General features: G+C 42.8%; 1 protein-coding gene across 1 annotated transcript in view; it reads right to left on the bottom strand.

Moving 5' to 3' along the window:
• Nucleotides 1-10047: 10047 nt before the first annotated feature.
• Hn (phenylalanine hydroxylase) overlaps nt 10048-21850 on the bottom strand; it is a 133688-nt gene continuing 121885 nt past the window's right edge. Inside the window, exons 10-13 of the mRNA XM_084585046.1 lie at nt 17709-17804; nt 16695-16828; nt 15955-16070; nt 10048-10289 (exon numbers count right to left, since the gene is read on the bottom strand). Of these exons, the coding sequence (XP_084441172.1) occupies nt 10249-10289; nt 15955-16070; nt 16695-16828; nt 17709-17804 (387 nt within the window). The 3' untranslated portion in view covers nt 10048-10248. The remainder of the gene's footprint in view (nt 10290-15954; nt 16071-16694; nt 16829-17708; nt 17805-21850) is intronic.

The following is a 21850-nucleotide window of genomic DNA, read 5'->3' as shown; positions in this document are numbered from 1 at the left end:
CGCCATCCTCGTTATATTCATATTTTACCACGAATCTTGACTGCGCTAAATAGTTACTCGAAAGCGAGAGAATGGGCGAGAGAGAAAAGAGGGCGTCGATTCGGTAGTAGAGCACCTGTATACCAGGCTGCACACTCCATATATCGACAATATCTTGTGCCAACCATGCGGTATGAATCGTTTGGTTTGGTTTTGCTGTTTAACGTCCCAAAGCAAATTAGGCTATGAGAGATGCCGTAGTGGATGATTCCGGAAATTTCGACCACCTGGAGTTCTTTACCGTGCACTGACATCGCACAGCACACGGGCGCCTAGCTTTTCGCCTCCAATAAAAAGCGGCCGCCGAGGCCGGGATTCAATACCGCGTCCTTGGGCACAGTAGTCGAGCGCACTAACCACTGCGCCACCCCGGCGGTGTCGCGGTATGAATGTGGACACGCAATAGACGTGTTTTAGTTGAGTCATTAGAGTCACCCGAAAATTGTCAAGCTCTGCACGCAGCCTTCTGGCATCGTTTATTTCGTAACATGCCCATAGTTGAAGTCAGGTGGCTACATTTGTTAAAATTTGTCCATTGCGTGAGAGCGTATGAGGTGCGCTTCACCTGAAAGCCTTAGCTGTGCCCAAGTTTCAGAGAGAGCTTTCAAGGACTAGTCGAAATCAGGTCGAAAAAAAGATGCATGTGTTTTTGTAACGTAAATTGTACCTCAACATATATTTGTGCAGCGTTGGAGATGACGTCATACCACTTCGATTCGTATTTAGCATCTATCTGTTAAATAAGTGGGAAGCTAATATACGTCGGTGATTCGAACCAATGACTCATGTATACATCTTGTGCTTAGTTCTGCTTTACTGCTGCTTACGTGCCGGCTCAGATTTTTACAGTTTTATGCCTTGAAAAAAAAAAAAGCAAGCCGCAGCAGGTATTGCTACAAACTCGCAGTAGCCTTCATCAAATCTTATAGATCTCATTCGGAAAAAATTACTGAACAATTTCTGTTGCTACGACAGAATTTATGCGCGGTTTTTCCCGGGAAACCTGTTATTACAACACAACGTTTTGTAACATCAGAAATTTCTGTTGTTACAACAAAAAGTGTTACAGAAACAGACAACAGAAATTAACTACAGAAAGACTACAGTACTACAGAAAAATACTACAGAACTACAGAAACAGCTGTTACAACAGAACTAAAGAATATTTTGAAGTACTTTTGAAACGGTTCCGTAGTTTTTCTCGACTGGGATGAATATCTTAGACTAGGGAATGCCGCTAGCCGAGGCAGGTTTGTGTGTTGTCGCGAATTTACAGCAGGCACCGATTCTCATGCCGGTCGTCGCATCTCAGAGCTCCACTTGCGTCAATTCGTAGAGCTTCCTCCTAGGTAACATCTGTTTATTCGAGTTCTTTGTGTGGGGCGGAAGTTTTAACGCAGATCTAAGAAAATATTATTCACCAATTGCGAAATGAGGGCTATGGTAATGAAACCTTACACTTATTATAAATTAGAAATATTGCTAGTTCTTCAGATGATCTTCAGATAAATGTTTTGTACCCTCTCAGGCGCTTTAAAGCTTATTTATAGCACCATTTTATCTTTACTCAGAAAGCTTTCAGAAAACTCTTAAAACGCTGTGCCTAAAAGTACTTTATAGTAACAGAAGTCGAACTCGAAGCCACCACGAAAAGTGGGTACTTCCTATACCGATTTCTTTCATCTCAACTGCTCGTCTAACTCAAGAAATAAGACTCAAAAGGGTAAAGTTGTTTTCACAAGAATTTAACTTCATATATATATTTATCTGGAACGTATATGCTCCTGCTGCACTTGAAAGCTCAGCAATATATTTTGTGCCGCAGTGTGTAAAAAATTTTTCTGTTCTGTCAAATTTTGACAAAGTTCAAGTTGTTTGGAATGGCCTTTATTGGTTATTTCTGCAATTTTCATTAGCACACACCTGATTACAATATTACAACGAAATATCTTTATTAAATACAAAGTCGCACCCGGCCTTAATGATGAATTCCAATCGAAGAGATGGAACACTTCCAGAACGACGTTTTCTGCTCTTTTCGGAGCAACTGTATTTCAAACGCAGATTCAGAACATGGACCACGTCTTCCAAACGTAGATGGAGAGCAATCGCTGAGCCAAGATCGCTCCGTGGAGCAGTCAAAACTGCTCCGCCAAAATCTGCGGAAACCGCCGGAAGTTTCTTAACGTATTTCTTCAGCTGCTCTTTCCACTTCCGGCAACTTGTCGTCGTCGCTGCGATGACTCCGGCCTCAGCGCTTTTTAACAGACTATCAGTACTTGCCGCCGCTACGGATGCAATTCCCGTCGTGAAATGGCGCTCTCTCTTGGGGAACGCGAGTCGGAGAGCAGCCCCGGCTCCGTGAGCGAGTGCAAAACTCTGCTCGGAAACTCTATGAGCTTGTATTTCGTAAACTTGAGGTCATTCAATTACTGTACTGCGTTGCTGTACTGTGCATCGTGTCATTGCTTTTATGCGAAGCATATTGCTAGAGGTAAACCACAGCCCTTCGTGACGGTTACACGCCGTGCAAAGAATGTGGAATGCTATGTCACACCACGTGATACGCTGACGTCACGACAGAGGAGAGACGGGGGTACAGCTCGCGCCGTCGGCTGCGGTTGCACGCCTTGCGGACCACGTGGTATGGTGACGCCACACCACGTGATACGCTGACGTCACGACAGACGAGAGACGGGGGACCGGCTCACGCCGTCGGCTGCGGTTGCACGCCGTGTACGTCGGTGTTCTAAGAGCTTTTGCTTTGCGTACATATTCGCGTAGTGGCAATCGAGTATCGTTCGCCTGAGGGACGACATGTTCGTTGTGCGTGTCGGTAACGCAGTTAGATTAGAGATGAACGAGTCATGCTATTACCTAGTTTTATGCGATGGGAAAACATTGTGCCTTCCAAGTTTAAACCGTGTAAAAGCACGTGCAACCAAGGAAAGAAAAGTTTAGCCAAGTGTAACCATGGAAAGCCGAGTTTAGCAATCAATATGCTTCGCAACTGACCAGGCTTAACCAAGCTAAGAGGTGTTTGGCATGTTTTCGAATAAAATTGCTGAGGCTTAACCAAGCTAAGCCTCAGCAATTTTATTCGAAAACGTGCCAAACACCTCTTGCCGTGTGCGCCCGCGTTCCATTGCGTGAACGTGAAAGAAATAATCGCTAATAAACTGTTGATGTAAACATTTCAAGAAACAGAGGGAGCAGCGCGCTGATCTGTTACTGGTTTGAAAATTGACGACATGCGTACACGAAGCGCAGCGTGGCAAGTGCAAGTGACGATGGGTTTTTCCCTATGCCACCTCTGCCAGTTTGAGAGCGCCACCTACTTGCACCGGCAGGAGCTTGAGTGTTCCAAACGCAGAATCGGAACGCATGCTCCCCTTCGGATTAAGGCGCTCTGTCACGGAGCAAGCAAACCGCTCTGATTCTGCGATTGGAATTCCCCATAAGTCACTCCGCTAGATGGGGAGGGGGGTCTGTGTTTACGTCATGTGCGATACCGCTACTGGTGCACTGAGAAGACAGCATGCGCCGCTATTTTACAGTTTTATGCTTTGACCAAGTTCGAGCTGCTATGCAAACGTTGGACGTATAACCTATTAAAATAGTAACGTTAACAAGCCTTAAAAAAGTGAAACACACGTGAAAAACAAATACAATGGAATCCAAATGCAGGGAAAAACGTTCAGGTCGTTCTAATGTAATACCTCTAATACTAACTAGACAGATTTCATTTTAACAACATATTTAAGTATCTTTAACAAAAGCAGTTAAGGATACTGAAATAAGCTGATAAAATAGATTGCGTTAAGTGGGTATTCGAGGTAGAACTCAGGCACTCTCAATGCGAGACGGGCAAGCTACCATAGGCTACGAAGGCTCGTCGGCTCACGCATGTTAGAGGGGGACCGAGGGAATGCGTTGTGATATAAAACGTGGTAGCCTTCTTTGGAGAGGATTGCTGATAGTAATTTATTTGTCAGTATGCTTATTAGGCGCTAAATAATTGCGCAGAATAAGCGGTGATGTTATAGTAGTCCGGTAAAGACAGATGTATGTAAGTTTCGGTGCAATGCAGTGGCGCAGTATTTGAGCAGTGCTACCTGGCCCGTGATTGCTGATTGTTATCAGTGATTAGTAATCACCCCTGGTAATTTGAAGCGGCGAATTGCAATCGCAATTTTAATGTTTAATTGTAATTGGCAACTACATATTGGTAATGGTAATTGATGATCGATAATAATAATTGTGATCGGTAACCAATAGTTGTGACCGGTAATTTACCTCACATTGTTATCGCGTTCTACTCCAAACCGCGTAGCTTTAGCGACCCCGTTTTTTGCGAAAATTTCATACGTAACAAACTAAGTATATTTTATACAAGCATGTGTTTCACACGACCAGGAACAGAATATAACACAAATCAGGTACACCACAGGCCATCAAATCATTCTGAGAAAGTCTTATCATGTGTTTCCAAAGAACGTTCTTAAGCGTGCGGCTCCACGCGGTTATATTTTCCCATATAGCACTCAGATAGATTTGTGCATCTTGTAGCTTAAATACTGCTGCACGTGCATTTCTTTCACGACACATGCATTTCCAAGTTGCCTAAAAAGGTTAACTTGGCAACATCGTTTGTAAAACGCTGATATTAAAAATGGAAGCTTATTCCCCTAAACATAATTTCAGAATTCCTTGATGTCCGTGCAAATAACAAAAAAAAACTCATTAAAAAGTGGTGGCGTCGCTGTAAGCTTTCATATAACCTTTTCTTTCAAAGAAACGGGCGAGAAACGGCGTACGAAACGGCATCCTGTTGGCGATAAAAGTCGCGGGGCAGAAAGCAGGGGCACTCGAACAGAAATAACACTCAGAAGGAAAGACTAAGGCGCCTCTAAACTAATGTGGCCGAGCATGGGTCTATAATGAAAGGAAGAAATAATTTAGCGATGGCCACATGCAACACTTATTTTGGTTTCATCACTTTATTAAGAAGAAATTAAGGCACCTAATGCACATTGCATAGCCTTTGTGTCTATAATAAGTGACCGAAAAACAGTTCCTCGAACTTCAAAACGGTGATGACGCGGAATGTGGTTCATTGTTTCATAAAGGACAATTTGCTTTTGGGCACACCAATAAACAAGGATTATCCTTCATGCCTCTTCATAGTTATGCATACGGTCGAATTCCATGTTCTCTCGTTGCACTCCCTTGACCCTGCTTAAGCATGGCAATTTGTTTCCGACTAGGAAACTGCATCGGCACTACTTGAGTCGAAATTAACATTTTACGAAGCGAAAAACCTGGAAAGACGATTTTCCAGGCTTGAGGACTACGCTGGCCGTGGCCGGCGCATCTAAATCGGTGCCCACTCCATTAACCTCACCGCTGTTTTCTTCAGCTTTTTGCACAGAGGAGCTCCAACTTTTTTGCACAGGCCTATTTATTTGCACCTCACCGCAATCAGCATCCACATTTCTCTCTGCGCTTTGTCTAAGACAGCTGCAGCGGGATTGGGCGGCCCGTCTGCCGTGATCCGAAAGTTCAGCACGGGCAACCGGTTGATACGTGGATGCCCGTACCATCTCTCTGTCGACGAAATTCCTATTGGTAGCACTCGGGTGGAGGCGATGCCTAATTCAGACACGCGTATAACTAAACTTCCAGCAGTCCACTGTGCCTGATTTCATCTTTGTGAAAAGAACAGGTGGCTTGATGCAATTTTATGGCAATTACTGATGCACAAAGTACAGAACCCGTAAAGACACTTAATCGCAGACCATGATTGGTGAAACCATTGACGCAAAGAGCGGCGCTTTACGCGAAAGCGCATGCGTCTTTTCGATCAAAGTCGTTACCGTACCTCAGTTTCGGGTCCGTGTTTGCCAAAAGTGTTAGCAACGTCATAGCCAAAATATAGGCCTGTAGTTGAGACGGAGTACTTTTATTCATGGCTCCAGTTAAAGTGTCCACCGATATCTGTAACAGATATTGCTCCATCGCATTCCTGTAAATCAATTTACAAACTACGTTAGGCGTCAGCTGGAACTTGAGACAAATACTGCGCCTTCTCTTGCCCAAACCTCTCACTAAAGAAAATATACAAAGACAAATTCACGACATGGAAAGCGTCACAGATCCTCGGAGAACACTCGGGTCGAAACAATAGACTAACTAGGCAAAAAGCGTTCGCACACAGATGCACTTTTAATACACTCTACGCGACACAAACACTAGCCTACAAAACTAACAAAAAGCAGAGGCTACTAGTTTGCACGATCCGGGAACACCGAGTATTCGAGCGTTCGGACACTATAGTTCGGGGATAATGCTCACGGTTGTGTGCTGATGGAGCGTTGCATGGGTCCAGTCAGTGACAACCAGGCCGCAGGCGTCGAGGTTGCGTTATAATTGCGCAGGCTGGTTTCACTGCCGGCTTGGTTGGCGGCGTCGTACGAGCCCTCGGTCCAAGGGCCCGTGGAGGCGATGCTGGTGATGTCGGCGTTGTGCCCCCCCCCCCCCCCCCCCTCCGACGAGGGGTAACAGCACTGGAGGCAACAGCTGGCTATAGCAGGTGATTGCGTCAGCCGGTGACTCTCCGAAGCGGGCTCACGAACGGCAGGAGGTGTACGGTGCGACGCAGTAGAACTTGAAACAACGGAGCAGTAGCCGGCGTTGCTGTATCTAGAAGATGTGTCGTGATGTATCTAGAATATTCTCGCCACTCGCGTGTGTTTCTGCAATGTTTTAGGGTATGGTAGTCATGGTCGGCGGCTTTATCTAGATGATTCTTCGCTTCTTTTAAACTGGGCGTTGGCGCGTGCGACGGGCATTCCTAAGCCGACGGTTGATGAACACTTTTGCTGTTATCGCCGCCGCCAAATCGATTAATTCTATTGCGGGCGCATGTTACAATATTAATCTAAGTTATCTCTTTCAACAGCTTGCTTTCTGATTCTGCGAAAGGTTTGCCGTCGAGTAGTTGGTGAAATCTTCACCCATTGAGGAAGTTTGCAGCTTACTTGCCCTGTGCATTTACTTCCGGAGTTTTCTCCTAAATCTCACCTCTGTCGTCGTGCCTCTGACGAAACTTCCTCGCGAACTCGACGCCCCGTCAGGCTTGTCAAGTGCCTGCGGTGGCACGTTAACAGGTTGCGCGGTCCCCTAGTCTCAGAACCTTTCTTTGCAGAAATTTGACCAAACTGCGCTCACCAAAATGAGACACCGATGTTTGTGGCGTCAAACTAGTCGCACTGCGTAAGCAACGTAAAATAGAATTTGACGAGCTGTCTCCTGCGCACGTGGGCCGCGCTCTGAAAAGACTTAAATCCTGATATTACTTCACACATGCAGACCCACAAAAGCAGTGCATAGCATTGTTATCCCGTCAGAAAGTTAAGCTCTTGACGTTTATGGCTGCCCATCTGACATCGTCGTAGAGCGCCAATGCTTTCTTTACTGTGCTTTTGTTTGCTTGTTGTTTTCTTTCAACGCCCCAGCGCGCCGCTTCGCTAGCTGAGCCATACACCTACATAAGTGAAATATACACGTCATAAATTGCTCCGAGCGACAATACAATGACTCCAGCGCTTTGTCGCGCCGTCTGCCCTCGCCTAATTGTGCCTGCTCTTCACAAGTCGGTTAAGCTCCGGTTCAGTTTCTCTGGACAAAACAAGGAAAAAAACAAACATAAAATCCTTAGATAACTTTTCACGGCCGCCTTCCAACCCCCAAATGCCCAAGCAGCCTATGCTGTACGCCGCTGCTGCCCAATTCGCCAATGACTTGTGGGCATCGCTGACCGTCAGGTGTAGTTTCTGGTCATACCTCTTCATTACAGCCGAAAATCTGCGTCTGGTTTCACAATGATCCGCGGTATTCTAATGTAAGCACTCTAAGACATATACATTATCACCTCTGCTTTTAATATCGATGTATTTTTGCGTGCACCCGGGGGTACGTCCGCTTCTTGCGGCGACTTCCAGTGTGCACGGAGAAGTCTGTTTCTCGCGCTTTCTGTCCCTTTGACGAAATTTATGTCAACATCTGGGGACCCATTTCATACACTGCTGCTAGGAACAGCTCCCGCTCCATTGTCGGGTGCTTTTCGTTGACACCTGCCTTGCACAACATGGCTGGCGAGAAAACATGGGATCTTTGAATAGCTGGTCTTATCAATTTTCAATCACATCGGCCGGACTTTTCCTCATGCTGTCCGCTCCTATCTTGCTCACTTCGCCATTCGCGACGGCCCTCTGTTCGTCGGCTTGCTTGGTCTTGATGTACGGACCGCAGTGATGCCAAACCCCGCTTTCAACTCTGCCCACAATCTTGCCATCTTCAAACCCGCATCTCCCACCTGGCTTTGCGTGCCATTTACCACACTCGGTCTCTCCACCAAACTTGCATCCAAATACACGGATCCTAGCATCCTCGAGCGCACTTCACCAGTCTACTACATCGTGGAACCTGTGAAGCCAGCCGGTGATGTCCGCCCATTTAACCGGGAAACTGTCTATGTGTGCTGCTTCAAACAATACTATTACATCGTGTGTGTCGTTATCACTGTGAGCCGCCAGAATGGCTCGTCTTTTCACCGGGGGTAATTATAAAGACAAAGATGTGTTCCGGCAGCAGCCACACCGCGAGAGCGCGGTACGAGATCAACTTATTAGAGATTTAGCTTACCGTGATCCGCGATCCGCCACCATGACTCTCTACCGCGCGTGGATGGGGCGCTCAGGCTGACTGGTCCCGACGCGGCAGGTCTGTGTGCTGACATTCAGTATGTGGCGCCATTTATCGGCGTCAAGGGGAGTCTGGGTGTGCGCAGTGGAACGCGCGGTGGCAGATTACGGTAGCGGATCGCAGATCACGTTAAGCTAAAACTCTCTATTCACACTGAAAGCTCACCGGGACTATCGTTGTACGACTTCTCTCTCGATTACTCTTTACTGCTAAAACCTCGTTACAACATGTTGTCTTTAGTTTAATACGTAACTTTACTGTTAAGAACGCGGGATCTCACTCTTATTCCGTTTTCAGCTTCACGTAAGTAGCCTTCATCGTGGATGGTACTTTTAAAGAATATATGGTGACCTAAGAATCTCGCAGTCTCATATTTTATTTATCATAACTCACACGTCGGCATTCGAGCGTAGAGTAGAGAGACGATTATAACAACTAAATATAAACAAATCATTTTTGCTGTCTGTAAAAAGCAGGATATAATATTGAAGTTCTGTGTTGTCGTTTAAGAAATGTGTAAGGTGAATGCGAAGGTCATTCACCTTAGCCACATGTCACTCTATATACTGGAGGCTGCTAGTTTAATCTAATAATTTTGGCATAGCGTGACTTTTCTAGAACCGTAAACGTAGTAAGGGTTGATATGCAAGGGCAGTTTGCTCACTGTCAAAGACATTGAAAAAAAATGCTTTGACGAATTACAAACGCTTGGCGGTCTGTGTACTCTGCCAATATTTGAAAGAAATAAAGTTCGCCTTTTTACTTTACAACACGTGGAACCTTCATCGTAAAGTAAACGTTGCACAGACAATGACGGAACTTTCTCCTAGTTAATCTGTTGAATAACGCAGGAGCAAAGTTCATCAGCATCAGAACAAAGAGCGAATCGGCCCGATTGAAATTGATAACCGTTCCCTCGGTGACTCCCTTGCAGGTATCCTTGAACTATCTTAGTCATTTGTGTCTTTGTTACAAAGGTAATTGAAATAAAAGGAAATGAGCAGCTAGAGCCTTTATTAAGGATGTTGGAATGTCGTCCGTATTACATTTGTTCGGTTCAACGACATCAAGATGCATGTCGGCTGAGGAGACGACCTAAACAAGAGTCGAGGAAAATGTACGTACCACTTGGCCTCTTAGCATCTCTTCCGATTTCTACTCGCCTGTTGTGGTCGCCGTTCCAGTGCATAAGAAGCTCCAAATAGCAGTGCCATTAACTATTTCACCAGGCGGCATTCCGTGTTTTGGTGAAGAACATTAAGGAAATTGAGCTGCTTTATTTCAGTTGTAGTACAAAGTGTGGAAGCGGTAGCTTATACAAAATGTACGGCTGGCTGTAGTTCCTTGGTCTTCTCTGGGGACGCCATTTAAGGTAGGAGTTTAAATGCATCAAAACTAGGGCCACCTCCCTTGATGGAGAATATTGTGCTTCTTGACCTTCACTCAAATTTTCTTGAGAGCGTCCGCCAGGAGAGTCATATCCGCTGTGAAAAAAACAGAAGTTCGTTTTAAAATATCACTGCTTCATTGTTATGTTTTGTGTTCTAGACTTAAGAGCATAATCTTTTTCTCTCGCATGTTCTTTGGCAAATAATTACTGCGCGAACAGGGAGAACTGCACAGGTAGGCAAAGGCTGCGCGGTCATTGCTGGAGTAAGAAGTTTACTGGTCAACTAAGTGTGCGTCAGGCATGAAAACACATCGGCCAGGGATTATGCCACGAACACTAGACTTCCGTACCCCAATACGGGCTGCGGAAGCTATCCAATAAACAGTGACGTAAAAAGAGAATTTACTGTGACTCAAGTTGCCTTCTTCTACGAGCGAGAAAAACCTGGTCTTCCATACAGTGATGACCCATTCGTTCCTCTCCTCTCTAAAGTGGTGAGAGAGACGCCTCTAGCTCCAAAGTAAGAAGTCAAATCTATTTTTCCAAATTAAAAAACAAAAACAAAGCAGCAATGGACAAAATATTGGTAAACAAACGAGACACTAATACTCTCTACGCCACACCGTTCGCAGGGTTGCGATTCATTGCACGTAATACTCTCGAAATGCAAAACCAAGCACGTGGGACACGCTGTTTCAAGGATCTGCTCTGAAGTAAATTGGGCAGGCAGCGAACCTTTTCATAAAGCAAAGAATGCAATGCGGCAACAGAAAGCGCTTAAGATTGTCTTTCAATTGAGCGCAGCGAGCAACAACCTGTCAAGGCCTAGTCTACTGCCTAGGCCTTTCCCCTGCATTATCAAATAAATAAATAAATAAATAAATAAATAAATAAATAAATAAATAAATAAATAAATAAATAAATAAATAAATAAATAAATAAATAAATAAATAAATAAATAAATAAATAAATAAATAAATAAATAAATAAATAAATAAATAAATAAATAATCATCATGACTGTCGCTCCCATTACGGCTGAAAACTGCCAAGAATTCTTTCAGGAATCCTGCAACCAAGCGTGTCGTTATTTTCAAGTCATGCTTTCCTTTTTCACACAGAGCGCTGCTAAATAGGTGAGCTTTCCTTTTTGTGCGTTGTGCATTAAGTACCACTAGACAGCTCTTTTACTAGGCCATTATTTACCCACTGACTGTGTGCAAACAAGAACGTGTCTAGTGTTGCAGACAAAGCAAGTAACGAGTGTCGAAGGCTTAATAATTAGCTCTGGTGAATATACCGCAGGTGCAGTCTACTTCCTCGCAGTCAAGACACTTCCAACACAGAAGCAATATTAGGCCAATTATTAGTGCAGTTTCATTCACTAAGGGAAAAGCCAGGGCCGACAACGTCATTCCTAACGCACATAATCTGGATAACGAAGTCTTAACGCTGTCAGGTTAAAACTGGAAATGATATAGATGCGCTTAAGATAACAGTGAATACTAAAGGTAGTATTGAAGTACGACATCGTCTATTCAGCGAGTGAACGTTTTCGTTGCAACCACGTACATTGAACTTTATAACAAAATAAAAAAGATATAGCCAAGTAATAACCTGAAGGTGCTTATCCCCTGTCGTCGCCAGATTGTGTTTTTGTAACAATTTGAGCAGCATCACTATCCTAATTGTAGGCGATTATTGTCGTTTAAGGAGAGGAGTTCTCACAGGATTCTGGCCCCTATATCTTTCACTCTCCCATCCTATTCCAATTTTCAATGTTTTTTCTGATTCCTATACTATACTTTTTCCTTACTTATTTTCAATCACTGTTTTAATTAGTTGTTGCTGAATAACTGTATGACACTGTAATTACTGCTGAGTCATTTAGTTAGGCACCGTTTTCCCCCCCTGGCAAGTGGAAAAAAGATTTCTGTTCCAATAATGCCATAGTGGGCGCGTAGGGAAAAGCAACATCTCTCAAATACTTTTTGACATCTGACAGATGGAATGTGGAGATTTCACAGAAATTGTGAACGCGCCTGTGGTCGGTGTAGGCACTGATACCAGATGCTTTTTGTCTGCATGGCGATCTTAATGTTTACTCATTGAAATAAACATAAAATTCACTTTTTGCTTCGGTCAGTTAAGTCGACATTATCTGACGCAGTGAGGAAAAGGTTGTGCATATATTTTGAATGGCGAGATCATTTCAAATAATTACTACTATTTATGGCGTCACGCTTGTACACGCGATGAGCATGTTTTAGTACATGTTCGTAGGTACGTTTGCAAGGAATCGACATAAGTCGAGTCAGATCACCTTTTAGATAGAAAGTGTAAATATATTGAAAAGTAGGTAAATGGATGATCACACCTGTCGCTCTCAAACCTCGTTCGTTCAATGGAGCACTCAACTATATCCGCATTCTGACAAGTTCATGTATACAACCTACACGATGATATACCGAGGGGTGCAGATTATATTTTCATTGTTCATAGTTGATGTATTTAGGCCCTGCTTTCACAATGGCAATATAAATAGCGATGAGCGCTTTTCTCCTTCTTGAGAGCCATCGTATTAACCCCTTTTGCCAGAGTGTCTTAAGAGGCCGACTTTTAGTCATGCACATTATTTTGGTGCTTATTGCTTAGTATGTCGGGTTTATATTTTTTAACTGAGCCTAAAAGACGGTCGTAGTGCGCGGTAGTCTACGGTTTTTAGCATCATAATTGTCAGCGCTTTCAACAGCACTTTCAAGAAAGATGATCTCGGTGCGAGGAGTGTTTCCAACATCATGATTTCACCGAAGTGAGACCATCGCATAAGACATGGAGATTACGTTTTCTTTCTTTGCGACACAAGATGTGTGACACCCTACGTAGATGTGATGCCGAGTCACCACAACGTTTTTGAAAGGGACGTATTTCTGTGTGTACGCGGAAAAAAAAAGTTAGGAAAACGTATTCTTTAAAGAAAGAAAAGTGCATTTTGATGAATTTGCGGCTTGAGTAGTAATTACCGACATTCTAAATTTGACTCATAAAACAGATTTCAACCAGTTACTTTATGCTCTAACGGCAAAAGTGTGGCACCGTTGCTTGTTTTTGAGCCACCTAGCCCCTTATGCTCTTTGTGTATTCTTTGGAATATGTAAACCCACAAAGTTGTAGTCAAGTTGGGCGTGGATGCGGTGTTTTTTTACTCCGTAAAAAGCTGCAGAATCAAGTTCTTGGCTCAGGCACGGCCAACATCTACAGTGAAACCGGGAGTGGCAACTTTTGCACATGTCCTCTGGATGAGTTAAGGGTCAGGCAGGAGCCTGTAGTTAAGCGCCTTGCTGACATGGTGTGTCCGCAATCTGTATGCTGAACACGTATATCCTACCGAGTCTTTGACTTAATAGTTATGAAACTGTTTGCAACATTTCAAAGGAAGGACGTGCACTGCCGTATGAATTCGAAAAGGTGCGCTTCTGGTGCGCCTGTCTGCAGCACACGCGAGACATTCTACGAAAATATATGCTAGTGCCAGCACGTAGTGAGTACTTCTCGACAAGAGGTTTTCGGGAACCTCTACAAAATTTACCTTCGTGCGCCTGAATTCATGTCACGCACGTGGAAAAGCAACGCTGATGACAGCAAAGGAGGTTTCTAAGATCCCATATGAGAGGAGGGAAGTGCTTTTGAAGTTTTTATAGCGATTCATCGCCACATTCCACCCACATTCGCCACATTTCGCCTTTCCCCGGTATTCGATTGCATGGTTATTCGAAAATTTGAGAGAAACAATTAGTCGGTGTATGTTCTCGTGCTTGGGTAGCGTTGTCTGCATCGTGGGACCAAAGCAGATGGTTAACAAACATATTCGGCTTAACTCAAGGTTCTGAATTGTTATTATAAATACTTAACTTACTCGGTCGACATGTTAAGTAAATAATCGTATGCAAGCATATGTCTGAGCGAGGAAAACGGTACGAATAGGGCGCGATTGACAGAAATCACTCTATTTCATGATTTAACAATGACACCAGTGGATTGCATGCATAAAAAGACAAAGTACAATTTGTCACGTTTTGATTTCCTCCAAAACGAAATTGACATGATGGAAACGGTGAGATTTCGGATTCCAGGCAAGGAGAGGTTATTATATAAAAGTTGTGTATTAGAGGATATTCCTGCAGCAAATAAGAATTGTACAGGTTCCCTGTACCTAGACACTTACCTAGACACCTAGACTTTACCTAGACACTTGTTAAGTTCCTCAATAAGAAAGCATTATGGACGTGCTGCAAAATAGTTTGCTTGTTGCAAAGTAAATATGAATTCCGAGGAGTTTCTTCTAGACAGATAAGTGCATCCTCATACGCAGCGGTACCAGTAAAATGATGGAGGATGCTTTTAGGACTAGGCGAGCACCATACCTAATAAGTGTAATTTTTAACTCTGTGGGCACTGTTTTCATCGAGACGTTTATCGCGTCATGAAGTGTGTGCAATATATAGATGATAATTCTCAAGCATTTACAAAAGAAAGCAATAATAGGCATGAGGCTTTTACGTTTTTTAACGCATTCGACATAGTTCTTAATTACCAACTTGTTTCAGACCGGCGAAGCTTTAACCTGAGGAGATTAGTAAAAGGTATAAAAGTTGGGGAAACTGCTTGGTTAGTTATGATATGCCTCCCATATTACCAGGTTCCCTTCAGCGCCACCTCAGAATTTAAAGCTAGGTTAACTGTCTTTTTCATCACTTATTAACTACATTGTACATTGCACGAGGTACGTTTACTGGTAATTTACCACGTTTCTGTTTATTATGATGTGTAAATGCTTTAAATACTGTGAGTGATGCGGTTGCACACCAAGAAATCCTGAACCAGCGCGTTTATTCAAGTGTATGCGGCTTTTAAAGCGTAATTTTTGCATCTGTTGGTATTGTACCATACATTTATTACTTTATATTTGCAGTGGGGAGACAGCGATTCCGTTATTGTAGCGCGGGGCTGCGTCATATGGTTTAGTAATAGAATAAAGCCGGTAGCCGCTATCGAGATACATTCTACGGTCTTAGAGGATGGTGGAGAGTAAAAAACCTCCAACAAATTCTAAAGCGCAATACAGATTTGTAGGCGTGGCAGTTCCCCGTAGGAAACGCAATCATCATCTCGTGTCAGGTTCCGCATCGTTCTAGTCATAGCAATGTTCTCGACGTGTCGCAACTGCGGGCTGAAGCAATGTATCCAAGACTATTCCTTGGGGCTGTTGTAGCATTTTAATTTTTTGCAGTGTCCAACCGCGCTTCATTGGTTTATTCTGCCTGTCATAAGTAGCTGGTATGAACGCAGAACAAGCTTTAAAGAGAAGCTTTTATTATGCATTGGTAGATTAGACCACTCCCAATAATGTCTTCGAAACAGTAATTCGTATCACTCAACACTTTTCTTACAGTATAAAAAAAATGCATTTCAGAATTCATACTAGCGTATATTGGGCAATTTGGCATTAAAAAAAAGGGAGGAGAGGTTGCAACTCAGGATATGTGTAATTAAGTGGCTGACATGCACTGGATTTAGCTTTACAGCCTCTTTTCCTTTCTGTCGTGTGCCGGAGGTTCTGAATTAGTATGACGCAAGTAGCGATAATAGTAATTTAAAGTAGTTCGTTATTAGGAATCATGCGGGTAACAAACAATAAAAGTATGTTAACCATTTTTCATTGCATAGATAGCGTATCTCTGAGCACAGGTTAATACTTACACTGGATGTCCTGGGCGAGGTTCTGGACCTGAATGTTGGTGTCCACAATCTCAACGCTCTGAGTGTAAGGGTTGTAGCGCACCGTAAATGGCCTCGGGATAGATAAGGCGTACTCCCTGCGAGAAAGCAGAAGAAATACTGACTAATATCAGTTTCAGGATTCACATAAACTACTTTACAGAAGAGCGCATAAATTTCATGTTCGATGCTCAGCAACAAGAAAAGGGAACGTTTCTCCAAAAAACAAGACACTGTCTCCCTAAGAACCTGCAAGGTGGTACTATTTTTGTGCGCAATGTTTGAACCTGACGACTTGCCTTAGTACACGGATTCAGATCATAGATGTAAATATTCCACATTATCTTAGTTTGAAGATTTTTTTTTTCATGCAGACGTCGTACGGTCCCACATATATATATGAAACTAGAAGAAGCTTACCGATTGTATAATTTCCATGATATTTGGATTGAAAGTGAAACAAGCTATGATAAAGATTGCTAACATGCGTTTTACTGTACACTGGGTAGAGCAAATTATCGTGACGTCTATGTTTGAAATCCTCCGAATGTGATCCCTCAGAAGCCATGACAAGATAGCGATGACTCTCTGGCGCAACAATCTCTAACACTTCTCAAAAGCTAATAACATGGCCACAGATGGCAAACTCTGTAAACTCTGCTATTAAATAATTAACTCATTAATAATTCTTAATTAGTGTGAAAGCCGCTGTTCAGGTTTACCTGACTTTTTTCTGGGCATTCTGGAAACTCTCTGCCACAAAATAGACGGGCTGGTACTGAGTGATGGGGTACTTCTGCTCTCCGGTAACAGCCGGCTCGAAGGGCTTCATCTCGGGTTTTCCACTGAGGCAGTACTGAATGTGTAGAAGAGGAGTGGTAGAGACATAAACTATTATGCTTGCAGTTCCTAAGTACGATTATAACCCAAATGAACAACAAAGTGAATTGAAATGAAAAATTGCATAATACACCAGTGACGACGGTGCTGCAGCCTAGATGAACCAAAGAGAATTTATGTCTTGTAAAGGCTTATGCTCCTTACGGCTTATATGCAAGGAGTGATGAAACAATTGTGAATGGGAGTAATACATTGTTGTCCTTACTACAGTTCATGATTAGAGCATCAGGATGCCTATCAGAGGCCTCCAAAATGAGCCCAATTCAAAAACCAAAACCGGTCTTTCACTCTCCCTGTAGCTATGATTTCAAGTACAGCAGCCTTAAATTTCTAGATTGTTTCCTAGGTCTGGGCTCCACAATAATACCTCTACAGTACAGTAGGTGTCATGCCAATAAGACTCAAGGCTTCAGACGTCTTGACCCGCTGTACAGAAGGTACCCTGTTTAAACTACAGAACATAGTGTAATATGAGATAATGAGTTGCCGATGCAACCAGTGGAGCAGGAAACGTACCAAAATACCAAATTTTAAAGATGTATTACACGCAGAAAAATAATTTCGCGGGATGAATTAAAGGTACTTTTGAGGGCCATTCTTGAAGATGTATTCTTGCACTAGTAGAAATAAACTCAACTTTTTACTCATACCTCCCAAACGTTTTACTTGTAGATGCAAGAGCTACGAACCATAAATACTAGGTTACGCTCACGATAACAATCTATCTTAATGTGGCATAATCCATAAACTTTATAACGTGAATTTCAAGATGTATACGATGCATTGAAATAAGTGGCCTTCAGTCTGAGTATTGAAACAGGATATTAGGCACCTACCTCAAGCTCTCCAAACGATGACAGCAGACCAGCACCGTAAGCCTTCAGCTGGCCATCTTGTTTGCAGATCCCGAACTCCACTGTGAACCAGTAACACTGGGAGTGAAAAAGAACGGTTGGAGAAATTAAAACATAAAAGAGATATACTCAAAACATTAGAGAAAGTGAAGAATATAAAAGAAGAGCATTTGATAGGTTATGATGATGGTAAAGGAGGCACCTCATAGGGGGTGGCAGTGCGAAATAAAATTCATTTTCATGCAGAGAACGGTGCTCGGAGTACATAAGTAGTCAGACTATCCTACCTACTACAAACATGGGTGACAATCTTTGCTTTCCTTGTGTTCATGTTGTAAACGTTTGCTCTGTGATGAGGAAGGTCTAAGGATCATATAGAATTATGAGTGCTGCTTTTCACAAAGGAATAAAGTGCTTATGAATATTCGCTGTAGGCAACATCTAGCGACGCGTCTACACTCTATAAGTATTTGTTGGCAATCAACAGTCTTATTGCTTCCAAGTGAAATCGATCGTTAACAACAGAGTAGCTTTTACTATCCTGCAGTCAGCACAGAGCTTCAAGATTCTCGTTGAGTTCATATTCTTTAGCACCGCGTATACAAGCCTCGTCAAAAAACAAAGTGGCAGGTATTTGCGCTAAGATTGCGTAAATTCTCAGCTCAATAAAAGGAAATTTGAGTCTACAGTAACGCTTTCCTCGAAATGTCAGTTTCCACAAAACTGGCTTTTTTAGCTATTTTAGCGGATGGGCTGAATTTTGCCAGAGTAATGTTATTGAATTCTTTGTGTGAGCGATGAATAATTGCCAGAATGAATCCTGCGGTCACTATTTTGTGCAGCCCTAGCTTTTAAAAAGGCTTTCAGATTCAGGTTACCGAGACAGCAGTGATGATCAAGTGAAAAAGAAAAAAAAAGAAGGAAAGTTAACCTGGAAAAGCTCTCCGAAATAAATTCGGTTTGGAGTAGTATATTTTCCGGCAGGATATAGGAGAACGCTCACATCTTCGAAAAAATCTCTGCGGCTGGGGTTCTTATCACGACTGCCCTTAAGTAGAAAAAAATTGGTTTCTAGAACCATTCATTGTGGCGAAGAAGAGTAGTGAGGAAACACAAAATGTCGAGCGTTCCAGGGGGATCGGACCCCAATTTTAGGAGAGGCAAGCAACAGGAGACGACCAGAAAGAAATGAATTGTAGGAATTTTTTACTCGAGCTGCGACCATTCCCATCTTCCCTTCTCAGCTCTGCTGCATTCTTTTCATAGTTACGCGAAACCACTTTCCATGGCTTCACTTTCCATAACATTGCGCCCAAGAGCAAATACCATTAGTCATAAAACCGCCTCAGGCAGCGGCGAACAAAAGCCGCCCGAGCGGTTCTGCAAAACATTTTTCTTGGATCCAAGTAATGAACTGGGGTTCTGAAAATTCAAATGTCTGCCTAAAAACGAAATATATATCCACAATTCATAAAAGCTACGTTTAAAGTAAAAGCGGAATCGGCGAAAAAGTAGAGTCTAGCCGGGGAAAATGAGAACCTCCATAGTTTTGCTACTGAAAGCACAAAATATATTTCTCGAGATTAGAAGTTGGTAATGCAAACGTAACAATATTGCCACGTGCCTAAAGCCGCGCGACAGCCGTGCTTGGTGCCGACGACGACGAAGCGGTTGTTGGCACGAGCGACGCGCTGGGGCTGGACTCTGTGATCGGAACTACAAGCCGACCTTATTCTCGGGTCCTCGGCTGCGTGTACCTTCACGGCTCCCTGTGACTTGAGTCGTGACAATATGTTTAGCACAAACCATAATCGCCATCATTTTTAAAGAAGTAATATCTGCTGAGTAGTGCGAGTATTATTTGTTAATTAGAAAGAAATATACTGCTTGGAGGCTTTAAATAAGTCTTTAAAAGCCGACATTAATAACTCCCGCTAGCAGTACGATTTGTATATCCTCGTTGACGTCCATATTCTTAGGTACACGCTTAACTAACACATTCTTTTTCCCTCTATTGCACCCAACGAACACTTTATTATAGATTATAGGGCTACTAAAAAATACAAAGGACCAATAGGTGTAAGTATGCAGCTCCACTTTAACCAAGACGTAAAAGCATATCTGCTCATCTAGCAGTAACGTGTCTAACTACAGGTCTAAGACCACGAAAGGCTGCATTTTGATCTCATCCTCCAATGCGAAAAGCAACACTCGAGTTGGTAGCGCCTGCAAACCTGTTCCTGTCATATGATCACATCACGTGACCCACCTCGACGACCGGTCAGTGGACGGCCGTGTAACCGGCCAACTTATTTTCTCACTCGCAACGCAGACACACAATTGTCTGCAGAATGAGGCCATTACCGATAGTGTGATAAAATATACAAAGCCAATCGAAGGCTGCAATTGGCAAAGCTGGACCATATATGCACAATCTGCAGACAAATTTCATTCGCTTTCCATCGAAACAAAAAAAATGTCAAGAAACAAGAAAGTCTTCCGCAAAAAAAAAAAAAAAAAATTTCCTCAGAGACAACCACAAGATCTTTCGCCTCATTGTGCGAAAATTATGGATTACTTCACGTAAGCAGTTAAGTTTTCGTCATGAAAGCCGTGGGATATTTTTGAAAGATAGACTCGAAATGACATTAAGGTTATTCCGCTAGAAAATGTCTCTCATAAATAGTGGGAAGAGGCTTTTATCTTGGAAGACTGTAAGAAAGGTAAGTTGCTGTAGACTTTCTTGGAAGATGTTGCATTTCTGGCAATACAAACTCCGTATGTGATTTGCATTCAGAACAGCGGCCGTCTTACTTGACAATAATTCTTGTTTTAATGGGGTGTATGAGGAGAATATAATGACGTAAATTGGAATATAATTAAAAGAATAACCTTCGGATTTAGCGAAGGAGAGAGAGGAGGTTGAATAAATATCACCTTTCCTCCACTGACATGAAAACTTTACAGAGGCTGTGTTGTTGAGTTTGTACCCTATCGTGGTGTTATTTTACTATCGCATTAGTGTGTATTTGCGAAATGGTAAAAGAATGGTCGTGAGGGAGGTCCAATACAATCACTTTCATCTCTTTGAACTAATTAGGCTGACGCAGCGTTTTTACAGTAATGTTGCTGTGAGAGTTTACCCTTTTATTTTACCTCTTATTGAATACCTGACGCATGCAACAGATGCTTGGATAACTGCTGAATGTAATAATTAGAAAGATTTCCATCCCCATTATTAACTCAAGGAGGACAGACGGGTTATTGCTCACTATTTTTATTTTTGAAATCTACAGTCCGATTTCCTCATTGTTGCTTAAACCGATGAAAAAAGGATATGCCACATTGATTTAATCTAGGTAATCTTCAAGCTTTCGCCGTACGTATTCCTTCTTGAAATGGACACATGAAGAAAGGGCTAACCAGACGAGGGTTTTGCAGTTTTACAGTTGAAAAGTTTCAAAACTGTAATGATAACACAACAATTGCTTTTTACTTAACGAAAAGGTGTTTTCACTAGCAAGGTCGTAGAGGTGTTTGACTTCATACGTATTCAAAGAAACACAAAACAGGCAGATATTTACAGGTGTTTCGTAGTCATGCGCATAAATCCTTCCTGCAAATGAAATCTCAGAGTACGAAACATGATCTTGTGAGAGTGATTGAGTTAGATTTCTTGGCAAGACAGTGCCGCTATCAAACAAGGATATTATTACAAGCTCAGTGCGAGCATCTTGGGTGCGAACGCAGGTTTGTTCGCTTTCTATATATGTTTGTGGAAAGCATGATCATGAACACTTAGCTGGGCTCTGCAGGGAGATGTTGCTAAAGTACGATTTTCATGGTGGATTATCAGGTTTAGTGTGTTGCTGCTGGCGGTTGGCCATGAAGTAGGGAAAGTTGCTTTGCGACAGGCTGCATTTATATGCTTTCGGGGAGGTCGCAGTATTATGGCCAATTTATGGTTTACAAGTTCCTGCGATTAACATGGGAATACGTACGCTAGATTTAGCTGCTATTCGCCCAGTCACAGAACTTTGTCCTGCTGGATGCAGGGAATTCTGAAGAGTTAATGAATGAAAGCATATGTTTTAAAAGTTTCCTTTTTTCATTTTTTTGCGCAA

Source organism: Amblyomma maculatum, chromosome 11, assembly GCF_055883805.1.
Source record: "Amblyomma maculatum isolate TAMU_Amacu chromosome 11, ASM5588380v1, whole genome shotgun sequence".
NCBI lineage: Eukaryota > Metazoa > Arthropoda > Arachnida > Ixodida > Ixodidae > Amblyomma > Amblyomma maculatum.
The sequence above is the reverse complement of the archived record's forward strand: the minus strand, read 5'-3'. Positions and strand labels throughout refer to the sequence as shown.